The following is a 21,432-nucleotide window of genomic DNA, read 5'->3' on the forward strand; positions in this document are numbered from 1 at the left end:
GTCGACCTTGGCGGATTGAGAACTTATCATGTTTTTCAAGTTGTGAACACTCTTTGACAGGTAGGTTTCATTACAATGTCAGAACAACTTCACCGTTAGCGTGAGTTATAGCTCACATACTAAACATTCGCAAATGTACGTAACTTATAAATTAAATTCATTGGTACAAAAAGCCTTAACTAGAAAAGTTTCCATTCACACCCCGATCTATTTAACTCTACTTACCAATCAAGCTGCAGTGCGCTCTTCTAGGTTTATCTTTAGGTATCGTCGGCTAAATTTGGAATCCTCGTAACCTCCATTATTGTGAACTTTCGTGTAGGTACAAGCAACAGAAGTACTGGATATATTTATATAATAATCTATGATTATACCTTCATTTTATGACGAAAAGAAGGCGTAGAAACTATATTTTAAGCTTTAATTGCCCGATATTACGCCTTTTTTTGATACTATGTGGCGGGACGAACAAGTCATGGGCCTGGTGTCAACCGACACTACTGTCTGACTGACTGACTGTCCATAGCAGTTGCAGTGCCACTCAATGCTTTAAATCGCAAACATCCGAGGGACATTGCCACTGCGTCTGTCACCCTGAGATATAAGTTGACGAGTCTCATATGCCTGTCATTTCACCAGCACCCTTACCCTTCAAAACAGGAACAGTGATGTTCATATTACTGCTTGGCGGCAGAAACAGGTAAGGTGGCAGTACTTCCCCGGACGAACTCTTTCACAAGGAGCTGGACTGCTACTTGAAGAATAAAAAAGGGATTCTATCCAAAAATGGAGTTACGTGCTTTTCAAATTTAGCTGACGATATGTATCTTCCATTACAACGCACTTTATATAGAAATAATATAAGTACCTACTGACTCCAAAAGATACACATTATTCAATTTAAAGTGACTGATCACCCTTTAACACATAAACCGAACGAACAAAGCTTGAAAATAAAGAAGGCAAAAAATTAAAACTCGCATAATTGATAGGTTTGTTTACGACGATAATACCTTCCTATCTAAAGTCGTCTGACTGCACTTACGTAACTTTTGTTATGATTAACACGTTTGATGTTGTTTACTTTTATATTCACTGCATTATTATCGGTTTTTATAAATAACACTGTCTAGCTGATAACAATTTGTCTATTACTGTAAAAAACATAAGTAACTCTACCTTGTAACAAATGAAAAATTTGTCGCCTTTTTTTACACAAAAAAAGAAATAGAGAAACCTTAGCTCGAGTTAAATAGACAGCGTGGTTCACTCGAGGTGTTCAGGTTTCTGAATTGTTGGAACTTCTCATGTTAGAGCTTCAAATTAATGATATTGTACTTACTGCCTTAGCCTATCCCGATGGACTAAAAATTTTACTACTATTAAAATCCTTCATTGACAAGGAACAAAGAAAAATTTTTATTTTAAGTATATTATGATGAAAAAACGAAAAAAGAAATAGTGATGAAGAGAGTTCGAACTATACTCCTTATTTTAAACCAAATTACAAAAGACTTTATCCTAACAATTCCTATAATTACGAATTTAAAGTTTTTGTTCAAAGTGATAATGTGTTTTAAGGGAAAGCGAAAACATAAATATTGACTCCCGCCGCTTAAGACTATTTAAAAAACCTAAATAAGTGAACTCAGTTATTTAAGAGAAAGTGAAAACATAATGTATTAGAACCACAATGGAAAATATTATTGAGGATAATTAAACGAAGACATGGCTCAAAGGATTTGTATCCAAACCAAAACTCTTAATAAAAAAAATCAATGGCCAGTGTAAAATCATAACGATCATTCTTGGGGTCGGTATCATAATAATGACTATATCTTCAAAATGACCTCTTTAATATGTATTTCCGAAAAACAATACACCCATTGGGCAAATCACAAGCCTCACGACAAATAACCGACGGGATGAGAACAATAATCGTGTGACAAGCGATAATATAACAAAAATTCAGTACATGCCTTGTTGCCTTCAATAGCATAGGTACCCAATAGTGTGTGGCTGTTATGCAACGGACATTAAAATTTGTCAGCCGATGATAATGATGGCAAAGAACAATCAAATTTCTTGGCGTTCACTCAAATTGCACAAACTACGAATGGAATTGCTCGATCGTTCTTCAACCGATGTGCATAAAATTTAAAACTGGCATTAAAAATACAATTAAATACAGATCATAAGAAAAGGCCGAATTTTGAATTTCGATCTGTGAACTACGATGATTGAGGTCAGAAGTCAATAGTTAGGATAAGGGGAAAATTTGCAGTTGTAAAATGTAGCGCGTGCAAATGTGACAATTGTAAAACAAGATAAAAGAAAGCGCTGCGCTTCATTATGATATCGACATTCTGCCCACTTTATACAACAGAATTATAATCTCAAAATAAAATAATGTATTCTACATAATGTATACTTGGTCAGGGTCTATTTTACCTTGGTATTCTTATTCAAGTAAAATTGTTAGATAGATACATACATAAGCTCACGCCCTAGTCCCATAGGAGGGGTAGCCAGAGACCACGGGACGCCACTTTGCTCTATCCTGGCACATCTCTCGAGCCTCACATACATCAACTACCCTTTTCATACAACTTCTTTTATTCTTGTCACTTCGGATCCCAGCCTTTTTGAGGACATCACTGATCTGATCAATGTAAGTCCTTCTGGGACGTCCACAACCACATTCGCATCATAAGCCTGCTTGGTAATTCTTCTTATATCCATCAGCTCTACGTGCCCAAACCACCTTAATATTCCATTCTCTATTCTAGTCACTACATCCTCTTTCAAGCCACATCTTTCACGTATTATTGTATTCTTCACTCTATCACTCAATTTTATTCCATCAATTTTCCTCAACGATCTCATTTCCACTGCATTAATTCTACTTCCATGCTTCTTCTGCCATACCCAACTCTCACTACCAAACGTCAGTGTGGGAACCAGCAAAGCACTGTATAAGGACATGTGTGCTTTTTTGGATAAGATGTTGCTCCCCATTAGACCATTTATGGCTCCATTTACTCCGTTTCCCTTTCGTACCCTTCTTTCAATCTCCTCACCAAACTTTCCATCTCTTGTAAACACACTACCCAGATACACAAACTCATTCACTTGATCAACATTCGTACCTTGTATTTAATCTTACATACCGTCACGTTCTCCTTTCTTTCAAAAACCATCACTTTTTTGTGTTTTGTTGTTAGATAGATACCATTTTAAATTGCCACGTTTCCAATAGGTAATATCAATTTATATTTAATTGTTAATGTTCCTAATCTAATCACTGAAATTTCGCACGTGTCCGTCACGAATCTGTTTGCAGAGATTAATTATGTACATTTCATGAAAAACGTGCATCATTGTTATTATATAAAAACGTGACGTAACGTCAAAATGATAAGAAAATGCAGACACTTTACCTTTAAGTATCTAGTGTGACTAAGATTACGTATACAGTAATACGCATTAGTGCACTGTAATGCATGTCGTAAACCACCGTATCTCCCAGTTAAATTCACAAACAACAAAACTCTCATCATAGTATATAGTACAATAAGACAAGTATGTTAACTCCTACAAACGTAGCAGCGCGGCTTGTATATATGTGGGCCGCACCATGAACAAACGCCCACATTCGCATACCTAATCTCGCGATGCACTCACAGCACATACCAAGAGACGTTACAAGCTCCATTAAATAATAGAACTGAAACGGACTCTCGGTGTTTAAAAAATGACCTCAAATAGTAGACGTATTTATTGTTGTATAGTAGATTTTTTTTTTATAATATCAAGTGAAGGGACGAACAAGTCGTGCGCCTGATGGTAAGTAACATGCCTGTCCATAACAGTTGCAGTGCCAATCAGAGCTTTAAATCGCAAAGGTCTGAGGGATACTGCCACTGCGCCTGTCACCCTGAGACATAAGTTGACAAGTCCCATGTGCCTGTAATTTCACCAGCACCTTTACTTACCCTACAAAAGCGGTTACCTATCACAAACTCGAATTTATTTTTTCCGAAGTAACGTTTGTTCGAATTTTCATTACCCCGAAAACTGAATTATAACGAAACCGTTGTTCTTTCAGGAAATGTTGGATGTTTATCGCAGATACATGATTAGGTTCGTATAGGTTAGATTTAAAAGAAAAAACATTTTCCTCCCAAAATTACTTTCGGCTATGCAAATTCGAGCAAACGCTATTTCTGGTAAATGTCATTTAATTTAATTTAATTTTAATTTAATTTAATTTATTTATTTGCATATTTAGGACTTCTTATAGGTAACCACTAAACCGGAACACAGTAATGCTGACATTACTGCTTGGCGGCAGAAATAGGTAAGGTGGCAGTACTTCCCTAGACGACTGTTAATGTGTACTGCTAGATAGTTTGAATAAGAGTGCCTCAGATTCAGAATTGGTCAACACTTAATTTCTGTTTCATAATCAAGTTACCAATTCACGACTTTGGTTTATAAATATCAATACATAAGTACGTACTGCATCTAACGAAGGTTATTTCAATATAGCACGACAATATTGTGATGAACACCTTATTTTTTTTCAAAATATTTTACAACCTATAGGTACAACTAAAATAATAATGTAACAACCATAGATTTAGTATATGGTAACAACCCTACGCTCCAAGCGAAGTGTGGGCATTTACCCACTGAATAGGCGGGAGTTGCCCTACTTGCTCTTATTACACTGTGCTCGTATACATAAACGCAGACTTTATCAATCCGTCCAAGTAATAAAAATAAAAGTTGTAGGCAGTAAGTGTAGGTATCTATGTCACGATGCACTTTGACTTTCCTTTTGAGTAACTGCGTAAGTAATTTATGACATTCGTGTCTCGATTTGAACCATGTGATAAATACTTATATGTTAAACATGACTTCCTCACAAAATATTATTGTAAAAGATGCGATATAGGGCAACATTAAAAAAACATTAAGTAGATAAACATTGCATGGATTACGAAAAAACTTGTTTTGGTTACATCATTTGCAAATACGCTATATAGATATTCGTTTTGTAATCTGTATTGTGTATTTTGAAATAAGGAAACGTGGGAAAGTTTACCATAACTAACCATATGGTCTCTCTCTTAAGTGTACTATCAGGCTAAGTTGTCAGGGCAATGAATTTTCGACTAGCGCTTCACATCTTGAGCTTGTAACTGTGTCTATCTCGCTTTGCTTAATAATTTTTGCAGTAATGCATTTTTTTGCTCATTGAGTGGTACAACAAACTTCATCCCTCTTTTTATTGTCACCAAACGCTACTTAAACCAGAAACATAAATATTAAAATCAATATTAGCAATAGCAAAACCTTTGAATCCTCAGATAAATTAAACTAAAACAATTTGGTCCACTTATGACAAATGACACACATATTGCATTATGATGGTTACCTACCCTCTCGGTTTTATACATCAGCAGCCTCACCAGACTAGTTCGCCTCGAAGTAATTGTTGAACGCCTGCCCTTTATATTATGGCAATAAAACACTAAAAACTTTTGCTTTTTTAGATTAGTCAGGCACTTTTTAGCAAAATTTTCATTCGGTATAACATATTTTTTAAATTAATGCAGATATGAAGGGTATACCTTTAATTCGTGAAGGTAGCAAATAGGTAGCAATTATTGGTAATACATACTTCTGGAAAATCTGCTCCCTTCATGCTGAACAAAGAGGCGACCAGCCATCCTGACGTCAGAATGGCTGGTCAAAATTTTTTTTAATTTCTCAGAATATATCATAGGTAGCAATTATTTAGAAAAGGTAGCAAATAGGTAGTAATTCTTGAATATACACTCAGTGCCAGGCGCCACAGGCGACCAGCCATCCTGACGGTCACAAATCAGGCTGTGGATGATGATATTATTTTGTAACTCTCCTATTAAGTTATCAACTAATTTCGTTCGTAGAATCTTTAAGCCTGTATTTTAACTCTGAAAAATTTACAGGCTTTATTACACCATGGATGCAAATATAAAAATAAATATTTTTTATCACAGGCAGTGGCGAATTTGCACCAAGGCCTTAGAACCGGCAGCCAGATTTTAGGGGCGGCTAATAGTGAAAAAACGGTTTTAAATGTTTTATTTAAATGTGAAACCTCTGAAAATATTAAAAACTAGCAGCTATTATAGATAACTAAATTTCTGAATGGATTTCGATAAAAGTTGGCAATAAAGTAAATTCATTATGTAGTCTACCAATATATGAGTGCTGAGAAAGGGGCTCCTGGTACCGACTACATGGGCTGCTGGGGCCTAGGACGGCCAAGACTGCAAATCCGCCACAGATCACAGCTGAGATTAGGTTATACTGTTACATACTGGTCACATAATATACTAATATATAAATAGGTATTTCAGGATTCATGCATTATACCTATTGTAATCTTTTGTCGCCTTCCGCAACTGGAGATCTATTTTTGTGCTCTGCGACATTTTCTCGATGACGAATAATCTCGCATCCTCATTGACTACACGCAACGTCACTAAAATGTCAATTGTCCACAAATCAATAGCAATGTTAAGTCGAATGACATAATCGATATAATATTCAAGTCTGTTTTGATTGAAATACTTGAATGTAACTGAATGCATCGTTACGTCATTTCAGTGTCAAGTGCAATGTAAATTTTTATATCAACAATTCGTTATATTCAAAACAGAATGTAACCACTATACAAACCTGTTTCGCTTTCACAGCATTTGACGAGCGATATTCTAATCTCTACTGCTTTCGACCTGTCGTTACATTCGAGTACTGAGAATCGACTTATATCTATTGCGAAGTTCTAAGAACACCAAGAACAGTTTGCGATAGACACCATATTCTTTTCGATATTTAAAATGATTGAATGAAATTTAAATAACTCACTTTCTCAATAACACAAGAATCGAGTCTATTGTACAGATTTAAACTTAAATTAAGATTCGTTTTGCCCAACGTTCGTTGACTGTTTGTTAACCGACTTCAAAAAAAAGGAGGAGGTTCGACTGTATTTTTTTATGCATGTTACGCGATTACTACTATTTGAAAACCGATTTTGATGATTCTTTTTTGTTGGAAACAGGATATCTCAGTATTGGTCCCATTCAAATTTGAAGAAAATATTCCATCTCTAAGGGTAGCAAGCTAGGGGATGAATCCAATTTCGCACACTTTCCGTTAGCCGGTTTCTATAAAACTTGTCAAATAGATGTAATTCCAATAAAAAGGAGATAAGCAAACTTTAGAGATCGTTTTTTTTTTATAAAAAATTATAATGTACGTGATATCCCTAGATAATATCCAACTTTGAATTAGCCGTTATATCTTCAGTATCAACCTGAATAGTTCTTATTTGGAATCACCATACTTGTCGAGCCATAATCGGCTTTACCACAAAAAAAAACTTTTTGTCCGTTTCTTAGATCGACTCAATGAGTGTGGTAAGTGCCATAGTCACCTGCATAACTGTCTCTACACACTTCCGTGTAGGTATTTTGCAACTCTATGTAGGAATATAATATAGTATAATAGTCCACCTTGCTTTTAAAATAATTGAATCGAAGTTTACCTACTCTAAAGGAAAGCTTCAAGTCAAACCCAACGCTTAGATCACGTACTACTGAAACTGCTGGGCGAGGGTTGGAAACCCGTGCCTAGCAGTCTCAGGGGAGGATTTAGACCGTAGTCCGCCACGCTGGCCCACTTCACATGTTTTCCGAGTAAACCTTCTTCGACGTGCACATTTCATCACAATATTTTCCTTCGCCGGAAAGCTCATGTTAAATTTCGAATTAAATTTCGGACTTAATTCCGAGAAACTCAGAGGCGCGAGACCGAATTCGATTCCACGGCCTCTGCTTGAGAGGCCGTAGGCTAAACCGTTAGGCTATAACAGTTTTTTGTTTCTTTTTTGTTCCAATAATCTTTAAGAATAAAGTGTTACTAAATCAACGAAATACCGATTATTCTTAAACTTTCGTTGATATGCGTACAATGGACGTTCACTTTAAATAACAAATATTAGTTCAAGTGTGCTCGCACATTCCTTCTTTATCGATTGTTGGTTAAGTGAGTCATTAGCGATTTCATTGCGATTGCTGCGATAACAGAGCCTATATTCCTTTGAATTGTTGATTGTTGAACATGACGATAATCTATTTCTGCGAAGTAACTATTACAAGTATATAATAATCTGTGGCTTCTGTACTTGTAGGAAGACAGATTTCGGAAGTTGGAAGAAGTCGGATCAACATTACACTTATCCGATTTTGATAATAGAAAGACTGTTTCTTAAGGGATGTTATATCACGTTATTATAGTTATTATATCAATAAATTTTTATTGTAAAGTTATATCAATAAATATGAAAAAACTAAGAAATGCATAACATGTCTCTGTTGTTGCGCATTGAAGAAATCTAGTCTTTGGGCATACATTTTTCACATTTTTTTTTTAGAGGATGGAAAATAAATAATAATAATAAGCATTTTTTACATTAAGTCTTTGTTTCGCCCTAATGTGCTATGTTAAGACAGTTATTCTTTTAAATTACTTCATGGCATCGAGGTAGGAAGCCTGTTTTTTTCTTAGACTATGGAAACCATTCTAAGGTTTTTTTATGAGACCAAGTGTCAGGACGCCTGTTCTACTCAGTGCTGTAAGTCAAAAAGATCTGAGAGGCACTGCCACTGCGCCTGTTATCCTAAGACATAAGTTGACAAGTCCCATGTGCTTGTAATTTTACCAGCACTTAACCCTTCCTAACCGGAACGCGGTAATGTTCACATTACGGCTTGGCGGTAGAAATAAATAAGGTGACACTACTTCTCTGAACGAACTCTATCTCCGCGCCCGCCCATTGGACCACTAGTGGCGACCACAAGTTATGGACGAGATTTTTTATACATTTTATATAGCATTGAGCGTTCGGGTGGCAGCGTTCGGGTGGCAGCGGCCGAACCACAAGCTGCGGGAGTAATAAACAATATTATAATAATATAATATAAAACGCACACACTCAGCCCCGCACTAGGGAAACCCTGTATCGCAGGTAATAGACACACACGCACGCGCACACGCACATGCGCACGCGCGCACGCACCTGCATCCGCACCCACACCCGCACCCGCCGACGCACCCGCCGACGCACCCGCACCTGCACCCGCACCCGCACCCGCACCCGCACCCGCACCCGCACCCGCACCCGCACACGGACTCGCACACGCACACGCACACGCACACCCACACGCACATACAGAGGTAGACAACCACAAATTACACCCAAACTCACTAGAGAAATAAATGTACGCCATACCCGGCTCTTGAATCGAACCCGCGACCTCTGCGTGGCAGTCCAGCATGGTACTGTACAGTATAAAAACCTGCACAGTATAAAAAATGACCTGTCAATCAAAGCAAATCTAAAGTTAAAAATAGTTATATATTCGTATGTGCTATTATGATGTCTAACCTTGGTAACACCAACGTCAACTTCGGCAAAATGAACGATTTCTAGACACACTAATGGCCGCGACCGGTGCCGCATCCAGCCACTAATGGTTGCGAGTGGTGGTTGCGTCTTGTGGCTTGGCTCAGCCACTAGTGGTCGCGTTTAGTGGCCACGACTAGTGTCGTTAGTGGGAGTAGACACTTTGTGAACTAAAAATTACTGAAGCGCTACAGACGCGCGGCTGCCGCGCCACAATCGCCCCACTGCAGCACTCCTACAAGCGTGTAATTTGAAGGCGCCTTAAAACAATGTACGAATAATTAAATAAAAACAAAAGCAATGCAGTATAATGTAATATTCAACATTTACAAATTATAATTGCGAATTACAGTGATATGTAAACATAAACTAAGTCTTTTACAATGTTAAATATCATCGGAATGTGACAAACGATCTACAACCTGTGTCTAATCTTACAAACTATGGATATGGCAATTTTAATTATAAATTAATAATTATACTATAGTATATAATTAACAAATGTAAAATTAAATACAGAGATGTTTGTAGTACAGTCTTATAATTTCTTAAGCCATTTTTGCCCGCTTGCGGATCAGTAATACCTACATTTTCGAATAAAACGAATAGGAACAAATTTACGACTGAATTACGCGCACGCAATTAATCACACTCGATTATAAAAATCCTTTCAATAGTGACAGATTTTTATTGTTGCAATATTCTTAGCACAAAAAGCAAAAATATACCTCTACAGGTTTATTTGTAAAACTAAGAACTTCGCAGAACTTTTTTTAATATAAACAACAACTTTAGTTCCGTGATTTTTATTTTTTCATCATATTTTACTTTCGTACAAAATAAATATATTTCAATAGATGACTCTAACCGGTGATAACTCTGTGCAAAAAGCAGGATGGCGAGGATTCGTCCGCGTCGACAGACGCCTGTCGCGTTTGAACTTACTATTATTATGGCGGCCATTAGGCTTGGGCCAGTATCAGTTTCGACTTACAAAATGTAAGTTACGGTTACGTCAAGCCATCGAGTATATAACCAGAAATAGAGACGAAATGTCATTCAATTTGTTTGAAAACTATTCTGCCAAATCATTACTATGACAACTGCGCTCCGATTGGCCAGCCCGAATTTGAAACAATTGACGGCTGTCGTCAATTGTTTCACTTCAAATCGGCCAGTTTAACTTGAGCTTTGCTGTAATGGACGAGAATAAAAAAAGTACATATTTAATTAAATATAATTACCGATGAAATGTGAATCCGTTTGTTTTATAATTAGATGTTTTGCTGTTTTTCCCACACCACCGAATGGAACAGCCGCCATTGTTACAGATATTATCTTTATTACAATAACTACAGAATATTTTTGGAATATACAGAGACGTACACATAGGTCAGTTGTTGGCGCTGTACTATTTCAGTTTTATAATTTGTAATTTCAGCGCAAACGAAAGTTGATATATAAAAGTGATATAAGGCCCATTTGCCTGATAAGTTGCCAGGGATGGATGGCCTTTATTTCGTCTCTATTTCTGGTTACATACTCGATGTGTCAAGTGGACATAAGTGACGGGATGAACAAGTAGTGCGCCTGGTGGTAAGCTACACGCCTGTCCATAGCAGTTCCAGTGCCACTCAGAGCTTTGAAATCGAAAAGATGCCACCGCATCAGTCACCCTGAGACGTAAGTTGACAAGTTCCATGTGTCTGTAAAAGCCCTTCGCCGCTCAAGTTTACCGCTATCATATTTCTCCTGTGAAACCAAAGGGTTCTCGATTACGCCTAACCACTCTGTCTTTAGCTGACCTATTATTTAGAAATGGACTGAAATAGTAAAATGTGTACCGGAATTTAGGAACTGACTTATCCGCAAGTAGGCAACCCCGTGCCATTCCAAAACTGGCCTAAAAACTATATACTAAGATATGTCACACTGAAATTGAAGTAATAGTTGAGATCAACCGAGTACCATGGCAATATAGATAAACGACAATGCTAGATATAAATGTACTAAAGGCGACGCGTTACCACTTTACCGATTTATCGGTACGGTAGCGACGCAACATCAATATCGGTAAAACGACACTATAACGCCTTCATCTACGCACATGTCGGTATATTCTTCAGTGGCGACGCGTGAAAATTGTCTTTAGTAAAGTCGGAGCAAAACAAAAAACACTTTTTTTCTTTTTTTTAATATATATAATAGACACACGCTTGGCCACAATCTCACCTGATGTTAAGCGACGATGTGACCGACGATGGGACGCGTTTGCCTAAAAAATGCCTATTCACTCTAGCCTTGAATAGCCCCAAATTGTAAATACAGATAGCATTCCATTCCTTTGCCGTACGCACCAGAAAGGAGGAAGCAAAGCGCTTAGTGCGAATAGGTGGAATATCAACGACATAAGAATGGAGTGCTCCGGACCTTCTAGTCGACCGAAGGAGGAACGGTGAGGGCGGAACCAAATTGAAAAGTTCCTGCGCACACTCCCCGAAATGTATCCGATAGAAAACCGACAAGCAGGCTACTTTTCTGCGATGATCGAGATTTTGGAGCTTCGACTCCACAAGAGGATTATTTATACACTTCCCTTGCAAGTAGTGCCGTGGCGACAATTAAGCACAACACTTATTAGCACACAAGATTAGTATCTTGTACACTTCATTTCACTGGTTAGTTAGTTATTCTACTCGTAAAATTGAGCATATAATGTAGTAAATTACTTTAAATAATATTTGATAATATGTGTCAAGCCGGTGTAAATCGAGTTATATGGTCGCCTCGCCACTGATATTTTTGGTATAAAATTCTGCAGGACCGCTTGTGACGTCGCGAAACAAGGTCCTCCTAGAGTGATAAAGACATTTTGGCTTCGGCTAGTCTATAATTGTACAATACTGGATTCTTTTCAATTTCCAAATTAACATGGATGTCTCTGTCCGCCGTCATACGAGTGGCGCCTGGACGAGCAAACCGATACACGGTAACTCGAAACGATCCCTTCCCGCTCCTGTTCAAACCGCGCCAAAAAAAGAAAGCTCATTTTGAAATATAGGCGCTCGGTAAGCTTTCGGTACTGCGTGTACCGAGCGTACCGATACCGGTATAACACCAACAAGTCCTTAAACGGCCTTAGGCAACGGCGCACAGTAGCAGCCATTTGCAGCCAGCTTGTTCGTATTATTGATACGAAGTGAATAAACACAAAAAAATCCTTCGACCCGGCTGGACACGTACCAGCTACTTTTTCGCCAAACCGGGGCTATCCAGCCAGGATCAAAAGAATCCTTTGTGTTTATTCAATCTTTGTAACAATAATAACGAGAAGGTGGAAGAAACGGTTTTTCGATTCCGTATTATCCATAACATACGTTCCCAAACATTTTTGACTCACCGCCCACTTAGGCAAAATAAAAAAATTTCAACGCCCACCACCACAAAAATAATTCAGAACCATTCGAGAACACGTATTCTTTATGTTAACTGAACACAAAAAACCACAAGAGACGCCCCCAACTGCTTCCGTAGGACACCCTAGGACTCTTCAGCTTTCCCAAAGTGGGCACTTTGAGAAACTATGATCTATACCGTGTAGGAATACGCTTTCTTGCAGATGAGAAACGCCAAAGGGAGATTAAGGCTCAATTTATATTGTTGCGAAATTGAATGGAAACTAATTTATGTAACAAACTTGTACGTAGCATAATGCACTTCATGTCAATTATCTAACGTACAAACTCGATACGGTAGTTGCGGGAATTCCTGAGACTGTACGAGAATTCTCCGGAAGACGCTCGACCTGTTTCTTTGGTTTTTATCTAGTTTGTACATTATACAATATAAAAAAAAAACAGTTAATTACTCTATGGTTACAAAAATTCGCTTGAAAACCTCTCAGTAGAATCGCGTATTCCGTAGGTATTGCAATACGCAGAGACTTGACGCTATAATACGGAGTTGAAACGCCTTTTCTTCGTGAAATTATGGTTCCAGTTATCCTATAATAGCATAGAATGACTGTTCACATTTTATGACACATCTCTGAGTTTTTCCTCTTAAACAATTATTTCCATGAAATTGTTAAATTCACTTTAAATAAAACTAATTAAAAACAAAATTAAAAAAATATACTTATAAATATAAATAAAATTATAAAAATATACACATAACTGAAAAGATGAGTCAAAAAAATATTCCTTACGTATAACTTAACAATATTGATTTCAAATAAATAAAATTTGTAAATAAATTGCTCTAGCCTCAATAAAAATTTAAGTTTAAAAAATATCACAATAAAATAAATGCATCAAGGGTGATATAACTGTCGTATCTACCGATCTTTTTATAAGCAAACTGGCAGATAATAATGTCACAATTAGAACAACACAAATTGAATAGTCAAATTACAGGAACGTGGGACTTGTCAACTTGTGTCTCAGGGTGACAAGCGCAATGGCAGTGCCCCTCAGATCCTTAGAAGTCAAACTCTGAGTGGCACTGCAACTGTTATGGACAGGCGTGTAGCTTACCATCAGACGCACGACTTGTTCATCCTGTCACTTGATATTATAAAAAAAAACACAAAGAAAAATTCCATCGATCTTACTGGACTCTAACCAATGTCTGTTGCCATGCCGGAGCGACCACTCTTAACCAACTGGCTCTGTCTGTTACTCAGTTAGTTACAAGTCCAGTCAGATTGGAGTAATTTTTCGTTGTGTTGTTCGATCTTTATATCGGTAATAATAATAACAAACTAGTGGAGTATTTTCACAAAAAATATATGAATGTCACGGTACTAAAATATCATGTTATTCAATAAATAGTAGTTTATGTCACTGTTACATAACGAAAACAAGCGAGTTTTATAAAAACATCACACGACTGTTTTAATGCTGTAATCTTTAACGCTGGTCGTAATTTGCGGTTTTCGAACACATCATAGAGGGTTTATGAAATGTGTGTAGATAAAAAATATAATGTCACTTTTAAAAACTATGTTGTCATGTTAATTGCATAATGATGTGTTTGGTTCAGTTTTCAATAAATTCAGTGAAACAGAATCAGTAAAATTCACTATTAGTTAGCTATACAGTCATTCAATTACTTTTAATCTCTACATACTTAGAATAATAACGCATAGAAACCTAGTCCGCACACGCTAAGTGAGGTAAATTGTAGCGCGCCAAAAGGGCCTACACGAGCGGGCGGGCCTTCAGTGCTCAAGGTCAACATGCACCGCGAACAGATCAAGAATTTTAGCTAAAAATGACGAAATGTGCGGTAAATGAGTGTAAAAATACGTCAGACAAACATAAAATAGATACTAACATCACATTCTACAAGGAAGTAACGCGTTTCAACTTGTATTTTTATATAAATATTCACTAAAACCGAAAATTAACCTACTACTAAAACTAGCCTACATGAATTTGATTTTTGCCTCACTTGTGACAGTTCGTTTGATATGAAACTATCATTCTATGCGTTATTATTCTAAGTCTACATACTTGTATCGTTTTTCTGTTATCGAATTTTCAAAATTTTAAAATACTTACAAAACACAGCTTTTTAAAAATAGCGTCTTCAACCAAAATAGTTCATTTTTTGTCTTAACTGTGTAATTGGTACTAAAACCTCATAAAACCATTTTTTTTAATATACCAAGTGACAGGGTGAACTAATCATGCACCTGGTGGTAAGCGACACGTCTATCAATAACAGTTGCAGTGCCACTCAGAGCTCTAAATCGCAAAGATCTTAGGGTCACTACCACTGCGCCCGTCACCCTTAGACATATTAAGTTGACAAGTCCCATGTGCCCACAATTTAATTAAAAAATAGGAAGATTTTCTTATGGTAACATCATTTTCAATTTAGACATTTATGTAGGAACGTTGCAATGTAAGACATACTATAAGGGCGCGTGTACATGCTAAGAAATTCGACGTGATTGCTACAGAAAAGTTGAGAATGGTCTTGTACACGACAAGAACTTATCTAGCCACGAAAACAAGTAGTGTCTGTTGCAGACGAGAAAATGATGAGTATGTACACGATACGAATGCTTTCGGACAGACGTGTGTAGGGTAAAATGCATTACGAGTCTTCCAGGTAGCTGTCGTTTTACTAGCGACTGTGGGAAGAAATATGTTGTTGTGTACGTTGACTACTAAGCAACACCCGTCCACGCGCATAAACGTTCGTTTATTGACAATGCACCTCGACCTGCTCCATACAATAGCGGCAGAGAGCGTCGTGTCCGTGGTAGACAAGATTTTTTTCTTGTCCGGCGCCGATGCAATGTACACTGTTCGTGTGTAGAAATGACGCGTATTTCTTTTCTTAGCGTGGACACGCGCCCTAATTAATCAATAGTCTGTAATACGCCACAGAATGAATATAATTAAGTACGATATTTCCAATAGGCAGAATATAACAAAACCACATTCAGCTAATCTCACATATTCCATATACAAATCATGTCAAGTGTTGCTATAAACAATTTTCAATTTCCCCATTTCTCACGAGATTCTGAGACCCATATTTTAGTAACACCCAATTTTTTAAATTCACACATGCTTCAAGTTACTGTAACTAGCGCAAGCGTCTTTAAAGTTGGTGGCATTGAAAACAGTAAAATAATCATCGTGAATAAACCTGACTATGCTCTCAATCGGGCAAAGATACGTGTTATAAACTTTCACGTTATCGACGGGGTCGACAACCTTCATAATAATATTTTGTTTGTTTTTACAAAAACTCAATTTATTCGTTATATCCTCCCCATTATAGACTACGCGAAAATAAAAATCTTGAGCCACAGCTTTTCGTTTAATAAATTTGAACTCATCTCTCAAATCTCTCTTTCTATATACTTCAAATACCATTCTAGATGCATACTGTATGTTATAATGTTGATAGTTATTCAGTCCTAACGCTAAAATCAACGCTTGCAAAGTTTTATCATGACCCGAATATAGTACGTATTTGGGCTTATTTTCCGATATCATTCGAATCATATTTTGCACAATGTTATGAATCAAACCATAAGCAACTAACAAACCTCGCCTTCTATTATGAACGTTGCGTATTTCTTGCCGATAACTCCATTCCAAATATGCAAACAGGGACATAACGTGTTCCTTTAAAATACAGAAATCTTCGGGACTTTCCGTTGGTTCTTTGTAATCTTCATCGAAGTCTGTATCCATTCGTGCATCATTCGGGAAATTAAAATCAGCGTCCAAATTCTTTTTCACGATAACAACGTCATCATACGCATCTGCACTATCCATATATCTTTGTTGATAATAAAGAAGCTTCTCCCTTTCCATTTGTGCGTCAAAATCCAGTGGTACCTTCCTATCTTTACTATCATAATATTTATTAATGATATCTCTGGCTTTTCGACCAATTTCGTTGTTGAAATCTAATTGGTTGTTTATGTAATCGAGTTCCATGTTCAAGGTGTCAATGTCAACGTCCAAAAGACTTCTTAAAGGGACGTGTTCAGACCTTAATTTCTTGTGTCCTTTAGCCCCTCTTGATTTAGGTCTAGGTTTTTCTGAGCAGGGAAACGGGGCATCATGGCACATGTAAGCCAATAATGCGTCTCTTACTACGTCAGCGTCGATGTGTTCCTGAGATTCGAATAAAACTTTTGAGAGTTTAATGACTAGATCTTTGATTGCTGGATGAGATTCAAGACGGTTTTTTGTTTGTATGTTGATTTTCCTGCAAATTATTAAAAATAAATGTTACATTAGGTTGGAATGTCGATTCCCAAAGTATCGACCCCCAGTAGGGTTGCCATAAACGGCGCGACTTGCGCGAAATGACGCGCCAGATACTGCTATTCTATTTCGATTTTTCTCAATAAGGCTTACTACTACATATATAGAGTGGTCCGAGGCAAAACCTAAAAGTGACAGGACGAACAATTTGTGCCCTGGTGTTAAGTAACACGCCTGTCCAAAACAGTTGCAGTGCCACTCAGAGCCTTACATCGCAAAGATCTGAGGGACACTACAACTGTGCCCGTCACCCCTGAGACATAAGCTGACAAGTCCCATGTAGCTGTAATTTCATCACCCAGCACCCTTACCCTTCAAAACCGGAACGCAGTAATTATGACATTACTACTTGGCGGCAGGAATAGGTGAGGTAGCAGTACTTCAGGGAAGGACGAACTCTTTCACAAGGAGTTCTACTGCTACTAAAACGTTGCATTGTGATGCTGCGTTGTATTTCATATCAATAAGAATAACTTGGCCTCAAACTAGGATTTTCCTTGTGCTACGAGTACCAGAGCCAGAAAACCCAGACCAGGACCAATTTAGAAAAGTTTATTTGCCAAATTGGTCCTACCGAGATTCGAACCACGCACAACCTCATCTAGCGCCGACAATGCAAAACGTTAACGTTAGATAACTCATATTAATTCACACATTCACACACTTTTGCGTTTTGCCTCGGAACTCTCGATACTGCACTACCATTACGTTATTTTTAGATGTACCCATCATTTCAGTGGGTCATACGATAGCACCGATTCTCACGTACTTGTTGAGCTGATGATGTTTAGCGCAGGCGCAGTCGGCCGCGCAGAAGGCGACGGAGTGAGTCTCCCTGGCGGCCGCGGCCAGCGAGCCAGCGCGGGCGCCCCACGCGCCCCACAACAACCCCACCAGCGACTGGAACGTGCGCCGGTACCGAGTGCTTATTGATATCACCTCGCCTGCGGCATAAATTTGGATTGAAACACAGTTATATTTATTTAACAATAAGACAATTATAAATAGAAAAACCAAGTCTAAAAGCTGACCAGCGTGTCAAAAGGCTCACATTTAATAGAAGCGAAACGGTATTCTACAGGATATACACGGAGAGTGTGCAATGGAATTGCATGATTTGATTCCGCCTTGCCCTGTCCATCATCGAGGGCCTAAGCGTGGGCTGTGGTTCCACCCCTATGTTGCGGATATTCTCAGACGAGCGGCTAGGGAGTGGAATTCCCTGCATGCGGGCTTGTTCCCCGAACGCTATAATTTGGACCTTTTCAAGGTGAGAGTGAATAGCCAATATTTAGGTGTGCATGCTGCACCGTCAACCTCATCATCACTTTCCATCAGATGAGGTGGAGGTAAAAAAAACTGGCCGACAGCGAGTGGCGGCGCGGTGACGGCTTGCGCGATTTGATCAAAATGCCTAAGTTTGCATATGCTTTTCTTGACGACAGCGGCGCGAGTGGCGGTACACGAAGGTGACGCTCCAGGCAAGCGGTGAATGCGCGTTCGAATAAACATAGAGTCTCTTGGTGCTTACCCACACCGATTTTTTGATCAATCAAATTTAGAGACGTCATCGGAGGAAATAATTTCAGCAGTTTTAGAAAGAGCACCAAGACGGAACAGCAAACATATCGACCATAAAAATAGAAGGATTATTAATCACTACAAAGATAAGAATAGAAATACTATCCGTTCACAATTATTTTTTTTTATTTCAATTTCAAGTGCCGGGACGAACAAGTCGTGTGTGTGCCCGGTGGAAAGCGAGACCCCTGTCCATAACAATTGCAGTAGGTACAACTCAGAGCTTTAAATGGCAAAGATCGGACGGACACTGCCACTGCGCCCGTCACTCTGAGACACAAGCTGACAAGTCCTATGTCCCTATTATTTCACCAGCACCCTTACCCTTCAAAACCGTAACGTAGTAATGTTCCCATTACTACTTGGCGGCAGAAATACGTAAAGTGTACTTCCCTGGACGAACTCTTTCACAAGGAGCTCTACTGGTACTAATTAAAGTATATTCAAGAAGAAAAAGAAGATGCAAAGTAGAATTTAAATAAAGAAATGTACCAAGGAAGCAGAAGAATCTCTGAGGGTGTACTGTGTGAAGTTGTGTACGAGACGAAAAGGTATCGAGTCGTTTGTGGTTCGTTAGGGACACGGAATCAAATGGAATAATTGTTTGCTATAGATGTGAAATCCTGTACCTAATGCACCTAACATCCTATACATACACATTACCTTGTTATAAATAATCTTTTCAAAAGATTGATTCGTGTAAAAACAACACAACAACAACACACAAAAAAGATGAGAAAAGAAAAGAAAGCACAGAAAAATTCGTAAGGTTCGTTCCGTGGCTTAGTAGACATAGCGTCTACACGGTTTGCTAAGCGACGATGGTTCGAATCCAGCCGGATCGAACGAATTTTTGTATTAATAATCACAACAAACTACATAATAACAAATAATTGAACGTCGTAGTGGTGAAACATCCTGTCATTCAATAAACTAGATACGAAACGGATATCCGGGAACGATCCGGTATCCGGCCAATGTTTATTATCCGGCCGGATACCGGATAATAAAACAATATCCTGCAGGATATCGGATGTTTAAAACTGAGAAAATTTGTAATCAGTACGCACAAATAAATGTATTTATTGATTAATTTTATTTCGTAAGTCTGACATAAAGCCCAGAATTAGTTAGGTCACAAACAAATTAATAAAACTAAATTCAAACAAAATAATAACGGACGTATCAAGTGGAAGGCTTACACTTACAACAACTAGAAATTGTAATATAGCCAAAGCATTATGTGAATGCTTTTTGTCCTTCTCCACGGCGAGAAATTTGCATTTGGCGCAACAAACAAACAAATAGCACTGATATTAAAATATTGCTAAATTCGCGATTTTTTTTTTCAATGGTAACATTTTTCTGATATATTTTTGTTTGTATGGTCGCGACATGTTTACGATATTGGGTCGGAGATACGTTGGACCTATATCCGGCTATCCGGCCTATGTGCTTGCCGGATACCCGGTATCCGGGTAAATCACTATCCGTTTCATCTCTACAATAAACTCAACAAAACAATTGTTACAAACCTGTTTCCTTCTTTCCCACGAGTTCCACGTTACTTAATGGTAATTTGTCGCCATAAGCATCCTTCAGGATAGTACCTGAAATTATAAGATCACACCATTGACCTACCAACAAATGGACGTCAGGTCTAATACAAAAACCACGAAAACAATGTCCGAAGTTAATACACAAATGTACTGACATGTAAACGAAATATAAAAAAACGTCATTGCAGTACTGCCTAATTTTGCTTGCAACAATTAAAGGGCCCAAAAACACCATATTCAGCTTCTACTGTAAACTCAACAAAATGCACCATATTTAGCTTCGACTGAAAATTACTTGAACACAAGAGTAATGGAGCAGCCTTTATTGTAAATATTAATTAAATTTTATATATATTATTATGTCGAATTTTGTACAAATTCACTTAAAGCAATAATAGCAGCAGGTTGGGCAGATACATACATACAAATATTACAAATGTGAAAATAAGCGTGTACTATAAAAAATGTACCGATATTCCAACTAAACGTAAACTCAAATATTCATAATTCCGAAAACCGATTTATAATAAAACCGTTGCGCTTTCAAGTAATTTTGATGCTTTTCAATAAGACAAAATTAGCTTTTGTTTTGTAATTATTCATGAAAAAAATACATTTGACATTATGAAAATTCGAGCTAACGTTATTTCGTGCAAATGTTTTTTGCTGACTTCTGATGGTAATCCCAAGCCATAAAACGAGTACAACAATATTTTGTTACTTATTGCTAACATTAATAAAAAATAATTTTAAAAATAAGATTAAAATCAAAGCGACTCTATAGTTTCTTTGTTCTAAATATTTTAAACGCTTGTGGTTCGAACAATTTGAAAATGACCAAGAAGTTTATATAAGCTTCTTGAAATTGACATAATGGGTCTCTTTCCATCTTTTGCGCATGCAATGTGTAGAAAAAGGACAGTTAGCTATTTGATTATTTTGTTTGCTTTTGTAACGTATATTA

The 21,432-nt window shown here is 37.6% G+C and overlaps 1 protein-coding gene across 1 annotated transcript in view; it reads right to left on the reverse strand.

The window, feature by feature from the left end:
* Positions 1–15,620: 15,620 nt before the first annotated feature.
* Positions 15,621–21,432, reverse strand: part of LOC113231213 — a 20,487-nt gene continuing 14,675 nt past the window's right edge. The window contains exons 5-7 of the mRNA XM_026465419.1: positions 20,445–20,519; positions 18,098–18,272; positions 15,621–17,269 (exon numbers count right to left, since the gene is read on the reverse strand). Of these exons, the coding sequence (XP_026321204.1) occupies positions 16,105–17,269; positions 18,098–18,272; positions 20,445–20,519 (1,415 nt within the window). The 3' untranslated portion in view covers positions 15,621–16,104. The remainder of the gene's footprint in view (positions 17,270–18,097; positions 18,273–20,444; positions 20,520–21,432) is intronic.

Source organism: Hyposmocoma kahamanoa, unplaced genomic scaffold (genome assembly GCF_003589595.1).
Source record: "Hyposmocoma kahamanoa isolate Upper Pololo Valley unplaced genomic scaffold, ASM358959v1 65, whole genome shotgun sequence".
NCBI lineage: Eukaryota > Metazoa > Arthropoda > Insecta > Lepidoptera > Cosmopterigidae > Hyposmocoma > Hyposmocoma kahamanoa.